We start from the raw sequence: 27,826 nt of genomic DNA on the forward strand, positions 1-27,826 counted from the left end.
CCTATAGACGAGGGATATAAACCTTAAACCGCATTGTCGAGCAAAATTAGCACTATAAAAACTTAAAAATAAGTTAGGGTGTAAATATGCCTTAATTGTATAAATGTTGCTTTACCGACAATACATAGCAGAATGTTTAATTGATTATAATTCTCGACGATTATCTACCTATATATTTCTCAGGTTATGTTTAATCAGTTTTTAGCATGGTTGTGACATTTTCTCTTGATACTGTACTTTAGTTGTTCAGTTTAGACAGAACAACATGGACCGTTTGTATTATCAGTAATTACAATAACAAGCAATCTCGGAGTTGAAGTCGAAAACTGTAAATGGCGAAGTGTGTGAGTATGGTTTTACCCCGCTTTTAGCAATCCTTTAGAAATATAACGGGAAGGGACACCAGAAATGAACTTTGTACCCATATGGAGACTCGAACCCGGGACTTTATCGTGACGATCGAACGCTTTAACCACTGGGCTACCCCACCGCCCCGTAAATGAAGAAGTGATATTTCATTCAAACGAAGATATATAAATTTTGTTAATGTCTATTCATGCGCAGAATACAAACAGCAACAACAAACAATTAGTAGAAATGTCATCAGTTTGCAACGTTAACCAATAAAACCCCAGCACGTGAATTAAAATAAATATAATGTGTAACAGCTATAATGTTCATAACCCTAACAGGGCCTCTCAACATGTGAGGCACATATAGTATGTGCAACATACTGGTAATGTAGACTAGTGGTGTATCTCAATGATGATGCTACGTGGAGCAGTGTCGGGGATACCACAGTGGTAGTTATGGGGTGTCCCCCCTCCCCCGACTTTCTCCTCCCCTCCCGATACCACGGCGTGCTGGTGGTAATAGTCACGGTCATAGTATACATCCCTGTGGGAGGCCAACTGCAAAGCTTTGGAGTTTTTGTGGAAAAATTAAACGAGGATTTCTGTCCGTTTGACTGTCTGCAGTTATTATGTGAGTATCCATTTTTTTATTCAAAATTCCGTAATATGTAGTTTATTCTTCTTTAGCATTCTAGTATATTATATGTAAAATGCTAGTATATTATCTGTAAAATACGTGGTTCACATTTCATTACATGTAAAATACTAGGATATTATATGTAAAATACTGGTATATTATATGTAAAATACAAGTATATTATATGTAAAATACTAGTATATTATATGTAAAATACTGGTATATTATATGTAAAATACTGATATATTATATGTGACATTCCAGTATATTATATGTAAAATACGTGGTTCATATTACATGCCAATAACATTGAGAAATGTTGCTACCGTATATCCGAACTTATCCTGTCTCACCGGTGTCACTCGTCACACATGAATAAATGCGACAATATCAAGTCTTTGAACGGCATTTAGAAATGACACATACAAGGAAGAGATTTTGTGGATGTCAAATTCTTTATAATGTCGCCCTTCCAAAAACAAGCAAGAAGTGTCAATATTAACCAAAGCGCGACAATGCGACAACACGACATCAAGTGAATAAATTCTATGAAGCAGAGAACATATATAAGTACCTGTAAGAACAACAAAAGTAAAAAGATAACAAAACTGGAAACTGGCGACAATATCCTTTGCATAATCACAAGAAATATCTGAAAAAAAGCAGAAACCGTTGTACGATTCCCACATCATAAGCATGTGTTCATCGACGTTTTACATTCACTTTCAAATAGTGATGATACCATGTGTTCGTGAAACAGTGAGCGTATCCTGTCCCACCGATAGCACCCGCCACAAACACATGCAAAGTCAAGTCTTCCGTGTTTTCTTTTGGTGAACAATTGACTTGCCTCTGTATGTGTTTGTGACGGATACCATCGGTGGCGCATGATGCACTCAGCTTTTCGGGAACACCTGGTATCATCACTATTTGATAGTGATTCATAAACACATGCTTATGATGTAGTCAGAATCCTACAATCGACTCTGCTTTTGGCAGAGGTTTCTTGTCGCTTTTATTAATATACATGTATATTATTTATGATCGTATCATTCACAGCTTCATATATTATTACAGTGGTAACACTTCCTTTTAAACACTCATAACCATGAATAACTATATGATACTTGAACAAAGCATGCAGTGTTGGACTATTGAGCAGATGAGCACTGCTGGACAAGAAAAGCACGCTTCCTGCCAACGTTGAATGCCCTGGTTAGGACATGTAACGGCTTAATACGCTACTATGAATTAATGTTTAATAATCAGGATATATGTATACTGGTGTCATGAATACAACCCTCCATTTGTCAACTGCCTAATAAAAAAGATTCATTATGTTGGAATTCAATATGAATTGATTTCTCTCCCAAGGCCAAAGGGTGTGTGTGTGTGTGGGGGGGGGGGAGGGGGGCGGTGGTGACGGCGGTGGTAAGCGTGACTTTGTAAGGGTGAAAGTAGGGTTGCGGGTATGGGTAGGGGTTGGGGCGAAGGTATGGTTGTGGGGGATAGTTCTTTGTTGGGAATGTGTTCTAGGGAGGGGAGTTAGGGTGGGGGTAGGAGAGGGAGTTGGGGGAGGTAGGAGGGGCGGGGATGAATGATGTTTTCAGGGGAAGGAAGGTGGATGTCGGGTGGCCGATGCGGCTGATGTTTGGGTTGTCCACGGGCGATGTTGGCTTGTTTGGTTTCAAGGTCCTTCCGTTATCCAAAACAATACAAAAAGATCAGTTTGAAACCAAGTTATATCTTTTCATTCCAATCTATTTCATTTCAGTGGAGACCCATGTCATATTTCGATGTAACCTTTTCAGAGCAAGGGTCGGTATATGCCGACGGCTAGACCTACCAGTCTAAATATCATGTCTTATAGCTTTTGCATCAAGAACCCATTAATGTAGTGACAGATATCTCGGAACGCCTCAAACCAAGATATTTGTTTGTCTACTTTGTTCGTATATGATTGTGCAAACCAATTATCGTTTTCATTTTACCGGTATACTAAATGTCAGATATTCCTATCAAATTAGGTGGCATCGATGCTTTTATTTTTTAGTACAGCTTATCACTTCAATATTGATATGGTGAAGTATATGGTAAAGGGCGACTCTATTGCCGATTAATGAAATCCGATCCACGATCCAGATGAAATGATTGACATGTGTGCACGTAGATGACCACCGGGCCAGGAACGCACAATGAAATTGACATTAATCTGCTGTCGACATTTTGATGGCCATACCAGAAAATTAATTTCAAAATGAAACGAATGCGGATTAGTTTTTTTTTATGACACACGGTGTGGATTTACAAATGACATTAAATCTTGGTTGGGAAAGTGATATGAATAGAGAGGTATACACGTGACGAATTGTCCACCGTTTTTAAGGTGGCTATTTTCATGTTTTCTGCCCTGGGGATTCTGAGATGTGATAGATGCCCATCAAGTTATGCTTCTTGCAACCTCCCCATATTCCACATGATGGCGGTTTGTGAATAATCGAGTCTGGACCAGACAATCCAGTGATTGACATCACGAGCATCAATCTATACAATTGGGATACGATGCCATGCATCAACCAAGTCACCGAGTCTGACAACCCGATCCCGTTAGTCGCCTCTTCCGACAAGCATGGGTTGCTGAATACCTATTCTTACCCGGGGACTGAAGATCCAGTACATAGTTGAAATGTTTTGACTGCACCTTATCGGTGTGCTCCTGTACGTGCGGCAATAGATAAATACTACGTACGTGACTGCACAAGAATGCATTATATGCTATGTGGATTTAACAAAGAACAAATAAAAAGTTAAAACGTGGAAGAAACCTAATATCCTCACTATGGAAGGCTTTTAATGATTTTAACCATATGAGTATGAGATTTATTCGTTGGCGTTCCTTTCTGTTGTTAATTGTGCGTGGTTTGTTTCAAATGATGACCATAAAGCCTGCCCATGTGAAAATTCATATCATTTTCTAATTTTATTTAAATCAGCTAGAAACGAATTGATGCACTCACTATTGTTAATTGTGAAAGATACTTGTGATGTAAATATTGACCTGATGCTTGTTGGAAATGCAATTTTACCTAATCATGAGAACGAAAGCATTTTTAGGAATGTACATACATATATAAAGAAAACAAAAAGGTTTGAGTGAGCAGTGTGAATGTACATCATCACCATCATCATCATCATCATCATCATCACCCCTCTTCCTCCTCATTATCATTTTATTACCGTTATCATAGTAATACCATCTCATTATATTATCCATTATCCAATTACTCATTTGGAGTATGGGATATTCTCAAAGATGATGGGTTGTTCAAAATGGCTCCTTAGTATGAACGAGTCTTGGATGTATGACCTCTCAGAAAACAAACCTTCAGTGGTTGGCAGTTTTCTCTCACAACTTTCGTAGGCGTCTTGAAAACATGCTGCCGGACAAAATATAGAATACACCCATGTTTGAAGGTGGTTAAAATGAAACAAACAAGAAATGGTTATCTCTACATCCCGGCTGAAGTCATGCAACATGTTATGTCATAGCTGCACGTGCATTTTCCCAACCAATGTGTTGTGTTCCGGACCTTAAGGTCTTGATAACGATCATTGTATTTTGTGGGTCAAATCAACTCTCCTTTACCGTCCGTCTCCAGTGTTATCTAAAGAAAGTTATGCACCAGTGATTAGAGGCGTAATAAGCTGACTCCTTCAAAAACATAGAAGACCTGCCCGTGTGAGTGAGGGATTTGGGTGAGTGAGTGAGTGAGTGAGTGAGTGAGTTTAACGGCGTGTCAGTTTAATGTGGGGGGAAAGTCCGAAGTGATGCAGGTCTCAGACGTTTACCACTTCGATGAAACCCACGAGCACCGTTATGGTGCTGACAAACCTAGAAACATAATCGGGATTCGAACCCACAATCATAGGTTTTCTGCCCAAGGGACGCAACTCTGCACAGCGAATCGCAGCGCCTTAGACGACTGGGCCACCCGTGCCCCCTACCCGTGTGAAATGACAGAGAAGAATAAGAGAGACCTACTGACAGCACATCTCCTGATAATTAATTGACCCACTAGTGTGTTTGAAATTTGTTTACTCAAAGAAAAGACGTTAGATAATACTCGGTTATGAACTCCAATAAGTGTAAATAAATAACGTTCTTGTTGTTATTAGTAAGCCACATCTTAGGCATGATCAGTGGTTTAATGTTTTAATACTAAAATAACTGAAAAACATATGAGAGACTACTCAGGTGAAGGGGTAGCTAAGTTTCTTAATAATTCTTGTTTTAGTCAAAGAGTCCTTCCCCCTATTTACTAAGCTACTCCTGAGCAGGATATTTTAAACTATTCGGCTTTATTTCAAGTTTTAATCCTATTAAGGTTGTTTCTCTAGTATTATGGAACTGACTGTAGACAACATGAACGGTAGTCGAAAGAAAGCTGCACTACCAGCAGTGGCCGCGTGGCGGCCGGCAACAGGTGTTCCACTGCTCAGGGCTAAAGTGATGTAGTATCAGGTTAATTGCGATTATCTCAACGATGAGCGCGCTAAACGCCGCAATTACATTAAACATAACATCAGTCTCCAGTGACAACAGGTTGTTGTTTAGTATTCAAAATTATTCTTCTGTAGGCAGTGCTGGGTTGTGGGATTTCATGTTCTATGGAATACACAAATAAACATTGCCGCAATGTCGGCTGTAGCCCTTGTAAAAGCAAGCGGAACATGCCAAAATGACAGCGCGACATTGCCACAACGCCACAAATTTAGAACTGAAAAAATGTCGAGTCGTCGCATTGTCGTCTTTTGGTAAAGATATTTATTTTAGTAAAGGCGACAACGCGTCAATTGGTACACAGTCACCTTCCCGAGGCAAGAATCTTCCCGAGGCAAGAGAATTAACTGACTAAAAAAGTCCAGTTTCCACCCTTGCCGAACTAGGCTGGTATTATGGAGTTACATTTTGGCTGGTCTTACCTTGGGAACTCATTAACATAAAATAAGGGACATTTTGAAGCAGTTTTACGCATATGACAGATGAGCATACACCAGACCCATATGATATTACAAACGACAGGAATTCCAATGCAATGATGTTTTTATTACAAAAACCACCCCATCGGTTTCACAAGTACCGTTTCGAGTAAAAAAAATAATATCCATGAAAAGTTATATATTTTAAAGTCTGTACCTTTTCTTTAGCAGTTTGGCACATCCTGTTGTTAGACCATTGTTGATTGAAAACAGCGAACAAAGAACATCAGGCATACGACCTGTAGAGTATTTCATGTCAGTTACGTACCGACCATTCTACCATCTGGGGAAGCTGGACATAAGCTCACCGCGGAACTTCGTACCAGACTAGCTATAAATGCTATCTTTCAACATTTTGTATAAATAAATCGTATTGGATTGTGAACAGATTTCGCATGACGGATGACGCAGGCCGTACAAAGACGGATGGCAATACGTCACATAAGCCTTTCGGACATCTTGCATGTAAGGATAAAAATTAAGCTAACTAGAACTGTCCCCTGGGGAATTTAATACCTCCCGCAGACGTAGGATAATGTTAACATGAGTATCCTAACGTCCATCTGCAGTCATATTGGACGACATAATCGCAACCTCTGTTTTTTGGAGATTATACGAAACAGGGTAGATTATTTAAAAGAGCTATCAGACACTTCCTGTCCATTGACACGGTAAAAACAAAACCTATGTGGTTGAGTTCGGAGTCGCATATCATGTCAATATACAAAATTTGGACGAAATCGGATAATTTCTAAATTTCGACCATTCAGAGGCCTCCGTTCCGTTGCTATTGTAATGAAATGTGCTTTGTGTGGAAAAATATATCTAAAAACGAAATAGAACAACTAAATTTAGATTAATCAGATGCCTCGGTTACATTGCCATGATGGTAAGAAAACCCATTCGGTTGAGTCCTGAAATATGTATTGTACATTAATACCAAAGTTGATCAGCTCTGCAGATGCCGCTTTCCGTTGCCCTGGAAGCAAGGTAGTAACGTTCATAAATTTAAAGTGTACCTAGATACACCTTTGTACCAATATTTAACAATATCGGCTAAATGACATGTCAGTAATGACCCATGAAGAAAACCTGTAAATAACGACCAGGTTGTCGTTGTTAAGAGGTTGTTGTCATATGAAAGGTGCAGTGCACTTACACAAGTTCCATGGCTCTACTATATGCTGTCCCGGAGAAAACGCACAAAGTTGAAGGAAGAATATATTCCATTACGAATAATGAGTCTTCACTTGATTCAGTACTTGTAGGGAACGGGCCTTTTTGTACAAACGAAATACAATTTAGGTGTAAAATACAACATATTCCTTTGCTTTTTAAAAAAAAAGCAGTTTTAACATAATTGCATATTATCAAAGTTGGAGAATTTCTGCCCTTCCAGCATTGGCGTAAAACAAGTACATGTACTTGGCTATAGTCATTATGATAATAGGGTCTTGCGATGACAGTGGTGTATTATTTTTGAAAGATGTAATATTTAGATTTTATGTAAGTTTGCCTTAGATAGCTATAACCTGGACAAATTAACAAAAGTGATATTTATGTTCGATATGGTTTAAGTTACAACCTTTACATTTTCTAAATTCACGAGGAATGTCGTCCACGTTCAATTTCTAAATTGTGAGAGCCGAAAGTAGGTCAATGTGGTCCTTGATTTATTTACTGTTATTCACTCAAATAGTTCTCACATGAAATGCATCTTTTACAACTGTGCATAATAAGCCATTTTTGGGCTTTCGGATAAATCACTATTAATACGGTTTTATTACCACATGTTTATAAGTACCAGACATCACCAAATCCTAATCTAAAAATAACAGTTTCGTTACCCAATTTTCGTGGCCTTGTTCACCGTACAACCACAAGATATTATTACATTTATGGGGGTAAACGAGATTCCTGCATATTGAAAAGAGACAGCCAATATTTGACACATTTCAAAACAGCGAGCGACTGAATAGAACATCTACCACACTCCATTATTTGAGACCGCCTCCGTGGTCTAGTGGTAGAGCGTCCGCCCGAAGAGCGGAAGGTTCGGGGTTCAATCCCCGACCGCGTCATTTCAAAAGACGTTTAACTTAAAAGATGGTACTTACCCTGTCTGGCGCTCGGCATTAAGGGGCTAAAACAAAGACTGGTCGGCTCGGAGTCAGTATACTGTGTCTGAGTGGGGTACTCATGTTAAACTGCGGCATGGTATCTCAGTGAGCTAGCACTTTTAATCTTGGATGCGACGTTAAATCCCATTTCACCTCACCTCGCTCACTATTATTTGAAGTTGATAACCTTACATTTACATTACGCTTACAGGCATACACCTGAACTTTTTGTAATGATTCTATGCAGTTGAACCCCCAAATTTCAGCCACGTATAAAGGTATTGGTGTTATCTTTGTATCAAATAATTTGAAGTAAACGTGAGTCCAGTAAGGTTTTAATGAATGTTTTCTACCTAACAGGACCATGATCACCGTTTTTGCCTGAATTGCAATATCATGTAAAGCTTTCGACCTCAGTAATCAATTGCCAAAATACAAGCCAAGATAACTGTATCCAGGAACTACTTCAACCGCACTTCCAATATAATACCATTTTTCATAACGCAATAACCTCCCCTATTTATAAAAACAACTATTTTTGTTTTCGGTAGATTGACTGACATTTCCCATTTCGACAGTAATCATGCTAGATATTCAACTTCATTTGTAAGTTGTTGACAGTATTGCCAAACACAATAAGGTCATCCGCAAATTGAAGTAGAAAATATGAATAAATTCCATATGTAACTGAACACCAAAACGACAATTTTGTTCACTTTCTGTATCCAATTCGTTTATAATAAACTGAAACAAAAAGGGACTAAGCATACACCCTTGCCTCACACTCACGAAGCAATAAAAAAACCCAGATACTCTGTTGTAGGAACCAACACAAGCCTTTACATAACTGTAGATGGATTGTAACATTTTAGCACTCAAACCATGTTTGTACAAAAGCTTCCATAGATGACGCCGAACGGAGTCGAATGCTTTAGAGAAATCAATAAATGGTCCATAAAATTTACCTACTTTCCCTGAAAGATAACACTGAATGGCAGGGTTTAAAACAAAACAGTTGAATAGTTGAATAACCTTTTCGAAACCCCGACTGACATTCAGATTTTTGGTCAAGTGTTGCACCCCAAAACACTAGTCTTCTGTTTAAAATAGATGTAAAATCTTTACTGAGGATACTCAAGAGGCTTATAGCCCTATAGTTATCAAGAACAGAGGCGTCCCCTTTCTTATGCAATGGGATAATTATCCCAGTAGCCCAACATTCAGGGAAAACACCGTTTTGTAACATGCTGTTAAACATGATTTCTAAATAAGGTATTATAACAGCGGACGAATATTTTAGATATTCACTAAGAATGTCGTCGAGACCAGCTGATTTATAATATTTTTCAGGGCACTCATGCTTTCAAAAAGTTCGGATCTGGTGATTGGGGAATCTAATATGTCAACTGTTAGTTCTTGCAAATAACCTTGATATGTCACTATGTCCTCCACCTAACCAAGATCATCCTGAATACCAATTGGTTCAGAATACAGCGACGAGAAATAGTCCCCATCCAAGTCTTGTTTATCAATAGGGTGGGGCGTTGCGGTCGTCCTGACACACACTTTATCATGTCCCAGAAACGTTTAGAGTCTCCCGCTGCTGAATTTAATTTTCCAGGTCACTCCTTTTCCATTGTGCATACCCTTGGGCACGCCAGACACGCTATGATTGTGGGCTCGAATCCCGGTACGCCCCGGTCATGTTTCTAGGTTTGTCAGCACCATACCCGTGCTCGTGGGTTTCACCGAAGTAGTAAACGTCTGAGACCTGCGTCACTTCCTCCCACATTAAGCTGACACGCCGCGATATAACTGGAATATTGTTAAAAGCGGCGTTAAACCCAACTCACTCACTCTCCACTCACTCTCTACTGTTCATGTCTCCAAGTACAATAGACCAGTGAAGATCCGGGGTAAAATAGGTCTTCAGCAAACCATGCTTGTCGTAAGAGGCGACAAACGGGATCGGGTTGATGCATGTCATCGTATCCCAATTGCGTGGATAGATGCTCATGATGTCAGTCATATGGGAGCTCAAATTTGTGTTTATGTGCAATTTAAGATGTTATTTACTAACATCATCATAGAAGTCATCGTTCTTTCCGAAGGATTTCCGTGTTTGGCTGATTGTGTGTCATCCTGCCCCGACGGCATGGGACGTCGCTCATGATATCTACCACTGGTTTGTTTGACAAAACGAGAATATCTAAAGGCTGATGTGATACAGTTAACAATATTGTGCCACGTGAAACAATACTCACTCTTCAAGGCTATAAGTAAGAAAATAAACGTACTGAAATTCTTGGTATACCATACACTACTAACATCAGACTGACATATGTTCGTTACAAGGTTTCCATAATTACCAAGACTAATATTGCGAACCGGCTGGCTGTAAAGGTGATGTCGACAGAAATAGTCAATGTGTCAGAGATACTGTCACTTCCAGGAAGATGAGCATTATGATTGTGTTGATTTGGGAAATATATTTAGTAATACACAGATGACCTTCAACCAATATATTATCCTGCCGGCAAAAGAAAATATACACCCATGTTTGATGGTGGCTCAAAATGAAACGAACAAGAAATGGTTATTCGATGGTGATGTATTTGACACGGGTATCATGAGTTGTGTTTTGGACCTTAAGTTTGCAGTGTTTCGGTGACTGTTTTCAGCCTAGTAATAATAATAAGCCTAGTTTTAATAATGTAATTGTTTTGACAAATCCAATCTTCACGTGTACACTTTCTTTAGCCTGGCAAGGTAGTTGGTGTATGTGCCATGCACCTATGTCCATTGTCCTGTGTGGAGACCAGGTCCCACCTTATTGTGGATTGGGTGATTAGGCTTTTTGACTTGGTTCATTGTTCATTCGTGGATTCCTCCTCATGCTTAAAACAGACAGTGGTTTTCATTTTGCAGTTTTCGAATTTAGTCACTTACTGTCTGAACGAGAGTGCGTTTCCCTATTTGCTTTCTTTGGTATATTTCTGACTGCGGCATAAAACAAAATCCACTCACTCTTGGACATTATCTTCATGAGCCATCATGACCCTCGGAGCATAAATCAATTATATCTAAATAGATTAAATTGACTTGTGTCAGTCGATTGTTCCCTTTGCAGAAATAGATTAAACAACCCCATGTCTGTTGGTTGTCCCCTTTGGAGGAATAGATTAAACAACCCCATGTCTGTTGGTTGTCCCCTTTGCAGGAATAGATTAAACAACCCCAGGTCTGTTGGTTGTCCCCTTTGGAGGAATAGATTAAACAACCCCATGTCTGTTGGTTGTCCCCTTTGGAGGAATAGATTAAACAACCCCATGTCTGTTGGTTGTCCCCTTTGCAGGAATAGATTAAACAACCCCAGGTCTGTTGGTTGTCCCCTTTGAAGGAATAGATTAAATAACCCGATGTCTGTTGGTTGTCCCCTTTGGAGGAATAGATTAAACAACCCCAGGTCTGTTGGTTGTCCCCTTTGCAGGAATAGATTAAACAACCCCATGTCTGTTGGTTGTCCCCTTTGGAGGAATAGATTATATAACCCTATTTCAGTTGGTTGTCCCCTTTGCAGGAATAGATTAAACAACCCCATGTCTGTTAGTTGTCCCCTTTGGAGGAATAGATTATATAACCCTATTTCAGTTGGTTGTCCCCTTTGAAGGAATAGATTAAATAACCCGATGTCTGTTGGTTGTCCCCTTTGGAGGAATAGATTAAACAACCCCATGTCTGTTGGCTGTCCCCTTTGCAGGAATAGATTAAACAACCCCATGTCTGTTGGTTGTCCCCTTTGGAGGAATAGATTATATAACCCTATTTCAGTTGGTTGTCCCCTTTGAAGGAATAGATTAAACAACCCCAGGTCTGTTGGTTGTCCCCTTTGAAGGAATAGATTAAATAACCCGATGTCTGTTGGTTGTCCCCTTTGGAGGAATAGATTAAACAACCCGATGTCTGTTGGTTGTCCCCTTTGCAGGAATAGATTAAACAACCCCATGTCTGTTGGTTGTCCCCTTTGCAGAAATAGATTAAATAACCCGATGTCTGTTGGTTGTCCCCTTTGGAGGAATAGATTAAACAACCCCACGTCTGTTGGTTGTCCCCTTTGGAGGAATAGATTAAACAACCCCACGTCTGTTGGTTGTCCCCTTTGGAGGAATAGATTAAATAACCCGATGTCTGTCGGTTGTCACCTTTGCAGAAATAGATTCGTTTGAAACCTTGTCAATTTCACACGTGCATCACGAATCGAGTCTTTGAAAGGTATATAGAAGCAATACACATAAGGAAGAGAATGTATGGATGTCAAATTCTTTATTACGTGGAAAACGTCTTACTCCTTCATCGGGTGCAAAAATGAATTTTTTATCTATGGAATCCTATAAGGGACATTGTCGCGTTGTCACATTGACGCATTGTCGCCCTTCCAAAAACAAGCAAAAAGAGTCTATAGTAACCAAAGCGCGACAATGCGACAATGTGTCAGTATGGCAATTGGTCGCATTGTCGCGTTGTGTATAATCTTTTTTATTTTACCATGTCAAAATTGTCGCATTGTCGCCCCATCAAATATGTGTAAAAAAAGCGTTATTTTTTTTAATGCGCCACAAGGCGACAATGCGACTTCAGAAATAGAATCTCTCTATTATTGTTTCAGCAATGTCGCCTTTGGTTTATACAAAAATTTAATTCGTAGATACTATTACAACTTATCCATTCGTAATAATTATTGAACATATTTGTGGGGCGTTTTGTCTCCATACCTCACACTCGCCGTCCTAATCTGAAACACCATTCTAATTAGCGCTAAACCTGCACCAATCGCTAAAAAGTGTCAATACTGTTGACGACCGGAATACAAAACAAACATCCAGAAGAGTGTACACGCTAAACAATATATAAGAAGGCAACCAACATGGTCTCAATATCTGTCATGATCAGGAAAACTTGAAGTTCCTTGGCCAACCGGTAACAAGGTCAAGGGCAATCATATACGAAAACATCTTTCCCCAGAACAATCAATACACGGACACAAAGGCACTAACTAAACGACATGCATGTTCAGTTGGTTACAGGAACTTTAAGTTTTTACTTTAGTCTTTGAAAAGTAGACTCATTTAATCATTTTCTACTTCTCAGTTAATATTCTTTGTCGAACGTTTGTTGCTTGTAATCCTCTTGTATTAATATGACCAAACAACTTTGCCCTTGCTGTAACGAGACGAACGTAAGCAGTTTCTTTGTGGCAATTTGTTATTAAAAATATTTGGAAACATAAAAGAACCAAAACCGCACCAATATGGCTGTACCGATCGATAAAACAAACGTCACAGCTAGAATCTTTCCATCCTTTGTAAATCGTTAATTGGTATCAGTAAGATTTCCTTTGCTTTCATCAACGAACGACTTTGTTTAAACTATAAACGCGAATATTTTAACACTGTTTTTTATCTGAAAGATCGTATAACTAAGAGCACAGAAACTTGTTCTTGATATAAAAATACTTAAAAATACTTATAGTTTTAGATTCGACACATAGCTTCATTTAAATGCTGCGCAAAACCGTTACAATACCACGATACCTCGCGAACATGTCGAGAACATGACGAATTGTAGTGCTACGCTGTGCAATGAGTGAGTGGGTGAGTTGGGTTTAACGTCGCTTTTAACAGTATTCCAGTTATATAACGGCGTTATAGCTTAATGTGGGAGGAAAGCCCCAAGTGATGCAGGTCTTAGACGTTTACTACTTCGGTGAAACCCACGAGCACGGGTATGGTGCTGACAAACCTGGAAACATAATCGGGGCGTACCGGGATTCGAACCAACAATCATAGGTTTCTGGCGTGCCCAAGGGACGCAACTCTGCACAGCGAATCGCGGCGCCTTAGACGACTGGGCCACCCTGTGCAATGAAGTCTTTGCACAGGTTGGTTAACGGAGGTTGCGTTGTAACTTTCCAGAAACGATTTTCTAAGGATTAATTCCATGGATGTAAACTGCCTGCTTGTGACATACTCTAAACATGGCACACATTAGGATGAAATAGTATGAGACTGTCTGCTTGCTTCATATAAAGCTCAGTAAAACTACGCTTAATCTGAAATTAAATAATGCATCTTTCAATACATATGTATGAAGACGTCTCATCAACTGTAATTTCATGATTTTCACTCGCACGTGCATGTTCATGCACGGCGCATAATTTGGATGTTTGCGTGTTTGTTTGGAGCACGATACTCACATACGTGGTTTTCAAATGTTAACAGGAGACAATGATTGTTTAGCTATCAAGTGCCCATGAAAATACTTACGTTTAACTGTAAATAACGTTGACGCAATGCCTCAACTTGCTGAAAAGCAACGTCGTCGTGATACGCGGTTTTCAAATGTTAACAGGAGACAATGATTGTTTAGCTATCAAGTGCCCATGAAAATACTTACGTTGAACTGTAAATAACGTTGACGCAATGCCTCAACTTGCTGAAAAGCAACGTCGTCGTGACGTGAGTGTGCATGAATGGAACAGGAATGGCGCAAAACGATGTTGCCAGACATTTTAATGTTCATCGAAACCCAATTCCTGGGTTGAGACCAACTGGTGTCAGAACCGTACGCAACCGGTTGAGAGAGCACGACATCCGGCCCTGACGTCAAGCGATACGCCCGGTTTTACTGCAACGTCACCGTCAAACGCGTCTAGCTTGACGTAGACAGCATCTCAGGTTCAGACAAGAGAGAGACAGTGTACTCTTCACAGATGAGTCCAGGTTTTATCAGGAAAGCTTTGATGGTCATGGAAGGGTCTAAGGGCGTCCAGGAGAACGTTTTAGCGACCCTTGCGTTACTCACGTGTGTAATGGAGGTGAGGTGAGGTGAAATGGGGTTTAACGTCGCGTCCAAGATTATTGCACTTATATAGCGACGTGCATGTACGTGTGTGTGTTTGTGTGGCTGCTTGTACTAGTCCGGACTAATGCCGATTTATAGTGCTAGCTCACTGAGATACCATGCCACAGTTTAACATGAATACCCCACTCAGACACAGTATACTGACTCCGAGCCGACCAGTCCTTGTTTTATCTCCTTAATGCCGAGCGCCAGACAGGGTAACAACAAGTACCATCTTTTAACGTCTTTTGGTATGAAGCGGCCGGGGATCGAACCCCGGACCTTCCTCTCTCCTGTGTAATGGAAGTGTAATGGTATGATGGTATCACAACTCATGGAAGAACACAACTCATTATTATTAATGGAAAATTGAATGTCGTACGCCATCGGGACGACATCGTCCGAGACCATGTGCTCCCCTACTGCAAATGCTGGGTAGTAACATCACGTTGCAGCAGGATGATGCCGCCCACATGTTGCACGTGTTGTAACAGATTGTTTGAAGAAGCATAACATTGCTGTACTGCCATAGCCGGTTGTTTCTCCAGACCTCCCACAGGACATGTCTTGGTTGAGATGGATCAACGCCTACGACAGGACCAGAACCAGCCGGTAACGCAACCTCCCTTGGGCCATTCCCCCAGGCTGTTCAATCATCTGGTGACTACCTCGCCTGTATCAACGAAAATGGTTGTCACAATGTCATTGACATCGTTAATTGATTTGTTACACCACCCTTTTTTTCTGGCGTGTCGCTCTGTCTCAAGGTATGAGGTTTGTCAATGAAATTGTTGTGATAAAACACTGATCAAACGAATGACAAAATATTATGTTGTTATTTTCATTTACGTCACCACAGTTACTTTTTTCTGTCAGTACTTTTGGACGTTTGATAAAAAGAGAACTGTTTTTAAGTTCACTTGTGGCCATAATCGGGGACGTCGTTTTTAATGTCTGTGCATGCGTCGCGTTGCCTGAATAATGAAAAACAAAACAGGAGATTCGCTCATGAAAAATATTGACACATGATTTTTTTTGCCTGTAGTTTCTCCAAGGACGGCACAGGAACGGCGGGGAAAGCAAAACAAATTACTTTAAAATGACATTCGTAACATTTTGAACAATTCTATCAATCAATCAAACAAAAAAAACACCCCCAAAACAAAATACTTACAATATGTACGGTGTCAAGATGAAATAATCTACTTACACGATAGGGATCGTTTTTTGTAAGTTAAAGTAAGGTACAGCTATGCAATGCTCTACTTGTATTATCTGCCCAGGTGATATGATCTGGCCTGGTGAAGGACACGCCAATACCAACTTACCAATTCCTCCTGTGACAGGAACCGACAGACCAATTGGTATACTTCAGTGATGGTCGCGGGGTGGGGTGAGGTGGGGGTGATGGAGAGGGCCGGGAGGTGTGTGTGTGCTGCTATGTTCTTTCTATTTGGCTCCATCTCTCACAGATCAGAATATTGAATGGTAGGTCCCTCGGAATACCATGCAACCACCAGACCACGCCTCAGCGATTTTCGCCTTTTCCAGAGTATCGAGTCTTGTTTGAGTTTCCGGTTCTAGCTGTTGGCATTTACATTTTCGGTCGGGGTGAGGTGGGGTGAAATGTGGTTTAACGTCGTGTCCAAGATTTTTGTATGACCACGGAGGCGGTCACATTTTCGTTCGAAATATAAGAGTGTGCTTGAAGTCGAATGGTTTTTGAACTAGGAGGAATAATATATGATTGTCTTCAATGAGCTCTTTGCTAAAGGCTGGTGCCAATTCAGGCATCTGTAAGAAGGTAACTACAGAAGAATTCGAGAACTAACACCACTTTGACCGGGAATCAACTAACTGAATTGTTAGTTAAAGTGAGTGAGTGAGTATGGCTTCACACCGCTGTTAGCAATTTCCCAGCAATATCACAGAGGGGGACACCAGAAATGGGCTTTTAACCCATGTGGGCAATGGAACCCGGGTCTTCGGCGTGACGAGCGAACGCTTTAACCACTAGGCTATCCGACCGCCACTAATCGTTAGTTAAACACCACTTGGCAATGACGGATATTTTTTCTTCTGTCAACCGCCCGTGAAGATCCGGGGAAAATAGGTCTTCAGCAACCCATACTTGTCGTAAAAGGCGACTATGCTCGTCGTAAGAGGCGACTAACGGGATCGGGTGGTCAGACTCGCTGACTTGGTTGATGCATGTCATCGTATCCCAATTGCGTAGAATGATGCATGTGATATCAATCACTGATTTGTCTGGTCCAGACTCGATTATTTACAGACCGCCGTCATATAACACAAAACAAGTAAATTTCTTTTGTCAACAACTTGTCAATAATGTGTGTCGCCCGGGGGATTCGGACGAATGTAGTCTTCTGTCAAGGCGCCACGAAATGTATAGTGTGGACTTTACAATGAAACATGTACTAATATAAAGATTAATAGGGGGATGTTTGTGTTAAATTCATTTTGATAATCTATACATCGAAAGTAATGATTTGGTAGCTTTTCTTTAAATAAATAAATAAAAAAATAATTAAATAAATAAATAATAATGCTAATAATCGTTGAAAAAGCATGAGGTGTGGATTGTTTTCTGGAGAAGTTAGCGCAATTTGTTGTGGATATATCAAGATGCCAAAGTATAATAACACCGTGCTTTACATGAAGATAACATAAACCATTTACGTCCATTCATACATAAACTAACGTAATTAGACTTTGCCAGTCACGTGACAGATAAATTCATTGTTAGGCACTAAATCAAACATTCTTATTAACATATTGTAAAATAAATTAAAAAAATCTAAATCTCTTTGCATCCTTATTATGGAAAGGGTTTCGTCCCTTTAATTTACACAAAACCCACCGCGTAAACCCAAACGCACTCACCCACTTACAAATCTGATCTTTAAATATGTTCAACACGAATTTACGAAAGAGAACATCCAGGTCATTCGGGAAATAACATCTGTGTCTGTGTCAGTTTAGTAGGTTGTATTTTAGGAAAGCAGCTTGGAGTGACACCGATATTAGAGAATTTGTGAATCATGCTCTTGTTGTTATTACGCTTTGACACCGAACAGTTATGACCACGTATGCATGTTGCTGGTTGTCACGTTAGAAAACATTTTATCTCGTGTCCCATTGTCGAGGGGGCAGGGTGGCCCAGTCGTCTCAGGCGCCGAAATTCGCTGTTTGGAGCCAGTGACAATCGGAAAGCATAATACAGTTATTTCATTCGTCACGATTCGCCCCTTTCCGTAACCTGCAAGAAGACTCGTCCCCCTATCGATGAAAGTTATGTGCGAAAATACGACAAACCAATCAGAATGCGCGTATGATTTCAAGTTCTTCGTCAAAGAATCCCTCAGAAATAATTTTTGATTTTACATATGTCTTGCATCTAAAAATATCCCAAAGACATAGTTAAATGTGTTCAGTCATACTGTATAATTCCGCATGTCCCGATGTGCTTTACAATTACAAATTACAAAACGAGTTGACAATTGTTTTAGGTATGCCCGTTTGTGCTAAGAAGGAACCCGGTCACAAAAATTGTCACGGGAGGGGCACGAGTCGCTATTCGGCTTGTCCCGGAATAACACGAGTTGGTCACAAATGACAGTTATTTGTATCTCTGTTCCAGCGTGGATCGGCGCCCTGTCATTCGGCATTAATCGGCTTTTCTGCTGGCTGATTGTCTCTCTACAGAAGCGTCTGTCAACATGTCTGCTTTTCTTCGTGGGCGTCATCTTGTCGTCTGCCGCCATGACCCTGTCGTCTTTCATCACAGATCTGAGCTGGTTGTTTATCACGTACTGCGTCGTCTTCGGCGTCGGATCCAGCCTCGTTATGAACTCGCCTTACGCCCTCATCGAGAGTTACTTCCCTTCGTCACATAAGTACCACATTCTGGCAACAAGTCTGATGAACGTTGGGAGTCCTGTAGGTTTGTAAAAAGCATCTGCAGACATTACACCAACTTAAGCAACTCCTTTCATCGGTGATAGTCTTTTCAAACCATTTTACGCGATTTAAGTACACGTACATGTATATAAACTGCTGGACAAAAGAAAGTATACAAGATATGAAACAAACAAGATGATGATAATGATGATGATGATGATCTATTTGATACGAATATCATAGTAGTGTTTTGAACCTTAATTTTGCAGTTTTTGGGGCCAGTGTTTTCAACCAACTACCGTTCGAAATTGTTTTCACAAATTCAATTTTCAAGTGTAAACTTTCTTTTGCGCGGCATATTTTCAGTGCCGTAGCAAGCCGGGGGGCAGGGAGGGCAGTTGCCCCCCTAGATTTTTTTTAATAGAAAACAGTTTTATTTTAATCAAGTTGGGGACAAAGGATACTTCTACAAATATTTGCCCCCCGCCACCCCCCCCCGTCAAAAAAAGTTAACTACGGCCTTGATTTTCATCATTTCACAGGCGTGAAATCAGTATATTTTCATTTTCCAATAAGAGTTCTTCGAGTTAGAGACGGACTTTCCCAGGAAGCATTACTTTGAACGATTTCGACCATTTCCGTCTTCTCCAGAAAGGCTTTACGCACATTAATAGGAAACTGACTTTTGTATAAGTTATTATATGAGGCTACGATCAAACATAAATATATTGTGAAACATGATTTCGCAGAATCATGTTGAACAATATAATGATGATTGATCCTATTGAATGTACAAAATCATGTTATTCTAAAGGTGAGTTTTTACGCCGTTTTAAGCAATATTCCAGCAATATCACGGCAGGGAGACCAGAAATTGACTTCACCCTTTGTACCCATGTAGGGAATCGAACCCGGACTCATGGCATGACAAGCGACAGCTTTGAATAATCCGGCCATATTGTGATTGTAAAGACAAAAGAGAAAATTCGACATCATTTACGTTATTAGACAGAAGGCTTGAAATAAGCATAAGGGTTAAGATAAACTGTGGATTAGTTTCGAGGTAAACACTACTTCGAGATAACAGTCAACGTGAGTGGACCGCCTCTGCGGTCTAGTAGTAGAGTGTCCGTCTAGAGAGCGGAAGGTCGATACCCGGTCACGTCATACCAAAAGACGTTAAAAGATGGTACTTGTTGTAACCCTGTCTGGTGTTCGCCATTAAGGGGCTAAAACAAGGACTGGTCGGCTCGGAGTCAGTACACTGTGTCTGAGTGGGGTATTCTTGTTAAACAGCATAGTATTTCATAGCACTATAAAATCGGCGCTATATAAGTGCAATAATCTTGGACGCGACGTAAACCCCGTTTCACCTCACCAACGAGAGTGTGTTACTTGTCCAAGAAGACCTTGGAGACGTCGGTGATAAAATTTGTCAAGTAGCCTCTTCTTTAGAGATCAAAGGATCTCTAGGCCATGTGGAAATACACAAGGAATTTACTTCCCCTTAATCGATTTGCCATTTCTATATTTTTCAACGTATACCATCCTTGTTTCAATTTCGCCAAATGAATAAAAAAAAACCTAGAGTGGTTCTAATTGTTTAGTTGGCCAGGTTCTAGTTGATGGAACTTTGTCAAGCAGCAAGTACCCTCGCACAACAAATAGATGTACACATATTATTGAATAGTCGCTACCGACGACGTTTACCAATGCAGACGAGACCCACGGCGCCACTGCCTGACTATCAAAGGGTTGTGACTGGCGTGATGTTAATTTAAAGTGAAATAGTTTACAATCAGTCGGGGATGTGTCATCTATTGGCACATAGCTTGGGTGGCTGTCACGAGATTGATGCTGAGCTGCTTATCCGATGTTCAGTTCATTTGAAGATAAGACAATTTCAACCTTTCGCTGGTAACATTTTGGAAAGAAATTACGTCTGTGATGCTGACTCGGCCAAATGGCAGCAGAATCCATGCCAGACATAGTAACGGTTTGACGTGGTGAGTCATTTATCACATTGCGCGTTAAAGGAAAAACACTAATGACCCTATAAAGGCAATCATTTTACTGTTTGAGTGAATTATTTATAGATGTAACACAAACGGACTAATACAAAGATTTGAATACATAAAACAAGAAATTATTTCATATTATGACACTACCAAAATAATGCCTGTGACCATTGGCTAAAAAGAAAATCGTTTTCAATGTTGGCCAAGAGTAATTGGGAATGGGGCTGCGGCAGTCGGAACTCCCACAGTTTAATTGTTTATGTCAAACATTTACTAAAAACATTGTCCCAATTGCATTTGTTACAATAAATGTACATTTTGATGTAGAAAGGTTTAGTTTGTACTACATTGTCACAGTGTCAATTATACTATTCACAGACCCGTGAAGATTTCGGGGTAGAATAGACCTTCAGCAACCCATGCTTGCCGTAAAAGGCGACTATGCTTGTCGTAAAAGGCGACTAACGGCATCAGGTGGTCAGGCTCGCTGACTTGGTTGATGCATGTCATCGTATCCCAGTTGCGTAGACCGATGCTCATGATGTCAATCACTGGAATGTCTGGTCCAGATTCGATTATTTACAGCCCGGTTATTTCAGGATCCATGTTGATGAACCCCCTCAGTGCCCATCTGGATCGGGTGGCCCCAGACACGTGGCGAGATACCATGAGAATATACGGGGGAATTATGCTCGTTGTGGGACTATTTTGCAACATCATCATGCGGAAAAAGACGGAAATACCCGAAGATGAGAGGACGCCCCAACAGTACGAAGATTTAGACGGAAGTACGGGTCATCCCTTTGTCGGGTGTTCAACGGCCCTGATCACCGACACTTGCCTTTGGACAATGGGAATCTTCCTCCTGTCCTTCGCCATCTACGTACCTAAAGTGCACTTCGTAAGTACTCGGGATAACGGTGAATGACCACTCGCCCCTTCCCGTAACCTGCAAGAAGACTCGTTCCCCTATCGATGAATGTTATGTGCGAAAAGAAGACAAACCAATCAGAATGCGCGTATGACTTCAAGTTCTTCGGTCAAAGAATCCCTCAGGAATAATTTTTGATTTTACACGTATTGCATCTAAAATTATACCGTAGATACAGTTAAACGTGTTCAATCACACTGTATACTACCGTAAATCCCGATGTGTTTTAAATAGCATCTGGCATATATATGACACAGGGGAAAGAAAAAGTATTCATTATGCAACGAATTGACAATTCTTTTAACTATGCCCGTTTGCGCTTAGACGAAACCCAGTCGTAAAAATGGCCACGAGAGAGGCACGAGTCGCTATTCGGCTTGTCCCGGAATAACACGAGTTGGTCACGAATGTGAGTGACTGTGTGGCTGAATGAGTTGCGTATAACACCACTTTGAACAGTATTTCAGTTATATCACGACGTGTTAACCTGATGTGGGAGAAAGTTCAAAGTGAAGCAGGTCGTAAACCAAATCATTGAGCCAGAAACCAAGTATAAACAATGTGGGATTCGAACCCAAGTCCAGTGGATGTTGTTGCAACTAAGGGACGCAACTCTGCACATCAAGTTACAATGTCTGAAACAACAGAGTCATGTTTAATTAATTTAAAGACATCAATGTATTATCAATATTTAATTTTATGTCACAATTAATTCATCGAGGACTACTATATGATCAATACATTTAATTGATTCGTTATATATAAGGAATTCAAGTAATGACATCAGTAATTCAAATCATTAATTGTTGTAATATTACTGATAAACCATATTTGGTGATGTGAATAAATTTGATTAAATCAGAATTTGAAATACTGATTTAACTAATTTATCCGTTTTTTTATATATCAGTAATTGATATCAATACTTCATTAACTGATATCAATTATTCATTTACTGATATAATCAACTAATTTAACGATATCATTATTCATTTATAGTTGGGTAATAAATAGAGATTAGAAGCTGGGCGTGTTTCTATTCTATGTCATAACTATTGTATTTTAGAACTAAAATTTGGAGAATGCGAGGCTTGCGTGTGTTTTCGTATCATAAATGCCATATATTAGGAATGCCAAATTTATTATCCGATCCTTCGGCGAGCATGACACACATATATTTTCTATTCACAATATCCCCTTATGATATTTGTGATACGGAAACACACGAGGGTAATTATCATATAATGCTGTTTTTTATGTAAAATAATCGATGTTTAATATGTAAAAGGTCGCTAAAACAAATAACTTTGGGAAATGCGTATGAATATACCCACACATTCTGACCCCCCCCCCCAAAAAAAAAAAAACCAAAAAAAACCCAAAAAAACCCCAACAAAAAACCAACAGCAAAATGACCAACCAACAAACAACAACAACAACAACAACAACAACCGTATTGGGAACGTTAGACACATGTTTATTGGGCAAGAGGCTTTGCATCGATAAATGGGGCTTAAACATAGTTTCTGCCAGGTGGTCTCAGTTGCATCCGGATTGGTCAATCGATCGATCCAAAACTATCCACTTCATGATAATCACTGATATCATTAGTTCATTTCAAGATATCAATCCTTATTTTAAAATATATCGTTAATTTATTTCAGGATAAAATCAAGTATTTACTGATATTTATTCATTTCGTGATGTCATAACTAATTAATGGAATCAATAAAAATGAAAGATATAATCAAACACTGATATTATGTAAAAAATCAATCATATCGGTAATAGGTAACAGATTAAACAACCGCCTTGCAATACCACCGTATCTAGAACACGTGTCTCTTAGATACGTCGTAACTACTTATTTATTCTTTCGCTTACACTGAAAGTCAGTTTCTATAGTCCCTCTTACCATATCTGTCTCATAACCTTTCACAAGCGTCTGAAAGTAAATGAGCACATCACTATATATAGAGTCATATTTCACATACTCCCTCCATCGGCAGGGCGCTAGGTAAATCAATCCTTTTAACCTAAAACCTTCTGGCTCATGAAGAGATGGACGTGATAGCCATTTTCACATTCACATCCAACCCCGTAGTCTTTAACTATGGTAACACGATACTGAGGGCGTTCAATATATCGTGTGTTTTTGATCTGTCAATAATTCCCGAGTTTGTGAAGTATTCACGAGGCTCTGAATAATGTTGACATCGCATATAAGAAATACTCCCACTCGTCGTTTATTTCTTAAATATAACATACAGAAAAAAAATCGCTTTTTGGAGACCGAGTAGGTAAGAGAATGTAAACTGATCATAGTTCAGTTATTTGAGCTAATCCTCAGTTATGTTTTTCCCATAGTTTCAGAAACAGGCATTGTACAAAGAAATATCGTTTTTTGTGAATAGTATATTTGTTTGTTTGTTGTTTAAAGCCGCACTGACCAATATTCCTGCTGAATGACGGCGGTCTGAAAATAATTGAGTCTGGACCAGACAATTCAGTGATTAACATGAGCATCGATCCACGCAACTCGGATACCATGACATGCATTTTCTAAACGTATATCGCAGGAATGTGCCTGAAAGTATTCCCTACGAAGCCCCAAATAACTAATTTACTAACACACCCTAGGAGCACGTGGATTCTATTCGCCCCGTCAAATGAACAACCCTCATTGTCTCTTTCAGATGCAATACATGGAATCTATCAACATGGATCTAGGCGTAGCGGCCATGTGTATGAGTTACGAGGGGATGGCGGAAGCCGTATTGAGTTTCGCCACGGCTTTCTCAGGTTAATAAACGCACGTCCTTCTCAATCGATTAGCTGTAATTACTGTAGTTAAATATTGTGTCGAAGGATTCTTGATATTAAGCTTGACACACGTCCGACTGCATTTAGTGGACAGATGTTTCCTTGTTATCAACAAGGACGACGGGTAATCTTATATTTCATTCTAACTGTTATAGCAGCTATATGATACATTCCCGTGAAGATTCTTCAGCAACCAATGCTTGTAGTAAGAGGCGACTCAAGGAGTCGGCTGGTCAGGCTCGCTGACTTGGTTGATGCATATCGTCGTATCCCAGTTCCGTAGACCGATGTTCATGATGTCAATCACTGGATTGTCTGGTCCAAACTTCATTATTTACAGACCGCCGCCATGTGGCCGAGTGCGGCGTCAAACAACAAACATGCATACAAATTGCATTTGAAAATATTAGCAACTATTTTCAAACACAGTCATCACGCGACAGATTTTAATTACTGATTTTCCGATATGCTGGAATATAATTACATTTTTGAGAACACTATTTTTTAACCTGTTTGTCAAGCAATTTTAGTTTTGAAAACGTCTTCGAAGTAGGTCAAAAGGTAACCTCTGACTTGTCATAAAAATTACTCCTCTTTATTTTTTGCAGCAGACCGATCGTCTTTATTAAAAGATAACTTGAAACATCTTTTTAAACATGTGTTGTTTATATTTCAATCACCGTGATTTTAAAAGAAAAGCATTCCGTGATACAAGTAATAAAAAGGATTAAGAAATGTATATTTCAAGCAAACAAATGACAAACGTACAGGCAATACATGATGTGCACGTGCTGCACGAGCTCACCTTCCATCGGAGTTGTTCGGGACTTGCCATACATACGTGTTCTTGACATGACAGGTTTATCTACCGCATGTTAAAACTGATTGTAGAATAGCCTATCCTAATTGCGTAAGGCTTGTATATTCGCCGTTAAAACACCTCCATACTCTCTATCTTACTCTTTTAATGACAATTGTGATATTGGGTGTTACTGGCATGGCTCGATGTCCTTACGCCTTTCACGAAAACCTGGTGTCATCACCGATTTTCAGTGACCCATTCACATAATTTTTATCACTATTTCATACTTTATTATTAACCTCTGGCGTTGACGTTATAAAAGTTATTATTATGAAATATTTAACATTCAAATATATGTTTCTCTGATTACAGGTGACTTTGTAGGTCGCTACCTGTTATTTGTGTACGTGTTGAGTTGTTCGGTGATTGCGGTCTGTGTTGGACTTCTCACTCTCGTCAGAAACCAGGGTCTTATCGCTGTGTACTGTGCTGGTAAGTAACAAGGCTTTTGTTGCTGTGCTACCTAAAAATGATCTATGTATCCCAGTCGTCTAAAGCGCCGCGATTCGCTCTGCAGAGTTGCGTCCCTTGGTCACGCCAGAAACCTATGATTGTGGGTTCGAATCCCGGTTCGTCCCCATTATGTTTCTAGGTTTGTCAGCACCATACCCGTGCTCGTTGGTTTCACCGAAGTGGTAAACGTCTGAGACCTGCATCACTTCGGGCTTTCCTCCCACATTTAGCTGACACGTCGGATACTGGAATACTGTTAAAAGGGGCGTTAAACCCAACTCACTCACTCACTCACTCACTCACTCACTCACTCACTCACTCACTCACTCACTCACTCACTCACTCACTCAATATAAGTAGAAGTAGTAGTAGTAGTGTTCCAAATCCTAGAGATCACCCCAACACAAGTCACACACGCGATTAATTGACAAAGACAGTGCAATATTAATTCTCCCTTTGTGAATTTCCATGGCTTTCTCTGTGTCATTAACAACACCGTTCCAAATTCGCCAGGTTTAGAATTGTCTGTAGGAGGCACGGGGGGCCCAGTCGTCTAAGGCGCCGCGATTCGCTGTGCAGAGTTGCGTCCCTTGGGCACGCCAGAATCCTATGATTGTTCGAATCCCGGTTCGCCCCAATTATGTTTCTAGGTTTGTCAGCACCATACCCGTGCTCGTTGGTTTCACCGAAGTGGTAAACGTCTGAGACCTGCATCACTTCGGGCTTTCCTCACACATTAAGCTGACACGCCGGATACTGGAATACTGTTAAAAGCGGCGTTAAACCCAACTCACTCACTAGAATTGTCTGTCCTAAGGATTGGAAGTCGGATCCGAGTGTGCCGACTTTATCGTCGCTTTAAATGCTGCATGCGTTCTCCCGTGTACTGGAACCAAATGGATGAATGGAACCAATGGTGTATGGCCAAATTGCCATTATACTTGAATCATGATATTCCATCCCAGTTACCAATAAGCGAGTGAGTGGGTTGAGTTTATCCCCGTTTTGAACTATATTTCAGTTATATCACGTGTAAGCTTAATGTGGGAGGAAAGCTTAAATTGATGCAGGTCTTAGACGTTTACCACTTTTGTGAAACCCACGAGCACGGTATGGTTCTGACAAACCTGGAAACATAATCAGGATAAATCGGGATTCCAACCAACGATCACAGGTTCCTGGTGTGCCAAAGGGACGCAACTCTACACAGTGAATTACAGCGCCTCAGACAAATTACCTCTGAACATAATAGCAAAAAAATCAAATAATGGGTTGTGACCTGAATATTATATTTACAATCCCCGAAGATAAGTGAGTGAGTGAGTGAGTATGGTTTTACGCCGCTTTTAGCAATATTTCAGCAATATCACGGCGGGGGACACCAGAAATGGGCTTCACACATTGTGCCCATGTCGGGAATCGAACCCGGGTCTTCGGCGTGACGAGCGAACGCTTTAACCACTAGGCTACCCGACCGCCCCCCCCCCCCCCCCCCCCCCCCCCCTCCCGAAGATAAAGATTACACCCCTTTTATCGTAAATTCCATGTTCTCATCTTATTTTCGTATTTGTATACGTGTTGATTTTATTTTTTGTTTTGTTTGTTGTTTAACGTCGAACTCAGTAATATTCCAGCTATATGACGGCAGTTGTTCATTTTGGGGGTTATACCCAACAGTAGCTAATGGCAAATGTGTAGCAAAATACTCATTTCATTTCAATGTATTCGTTTCCATGCTAAATATAAGCTACATTACCTTACTGACATT

The 27,826-nt window shown here is 40.2% G+C and overlaps 1 protein-coding gene across 1 annotated transcript in view; it reads left to right on the forward strand.

The window, feature by feature from the left end:
- The first annotated feature begins 759 nt into the window (after positions 1–759).
- The window catches only part of LOC124151318 (monocarboxylate transporter 10-like), a 35,965-nt gene continuing 8,898 nt past the window's right edge, over positions 760–27,826 (forward strand). Inside the window, exons 1-5 of the mRNA XM_046523720.2 lie at positions 760–984; positions 18,712–19,014; positions 21,589–21,890; positions 24,617–24,722; positions 25,918–26,037. Of these exons, the coding sequence (XP_046379676.2) occupies positions 810–984; positions 18,712–19,014; positions 21,589–21,890; positions 24,617–24,722; positions 25,918–26,037 (1,006 nt within the window). The 5' untranslated portion in view covers positions 760–809. The remainder of the gene's footprint in view (positions 985–18,711; positions 19,015–21,588; positions 21,891–24,616; positions 24,723–25,917; positions 26,038–27,826) is intronic.

This window comes from Haliotis rufescens, unplaced genomic scaffold (genome assembly GCF_023055435.1).
Source record: "Haliotis rufescens isolate VD_foot unplaced genomic scaffold, xgHalRufe1.0.p SCAF_111, whole genome shotgun sequence".
NCBI classification, from domain to species: Eukaryota; Metazoa; Mollusca; class Gastropoda; order Lepetellida; family Haliotidae; genus Haliotis; species Haliotis rufescens.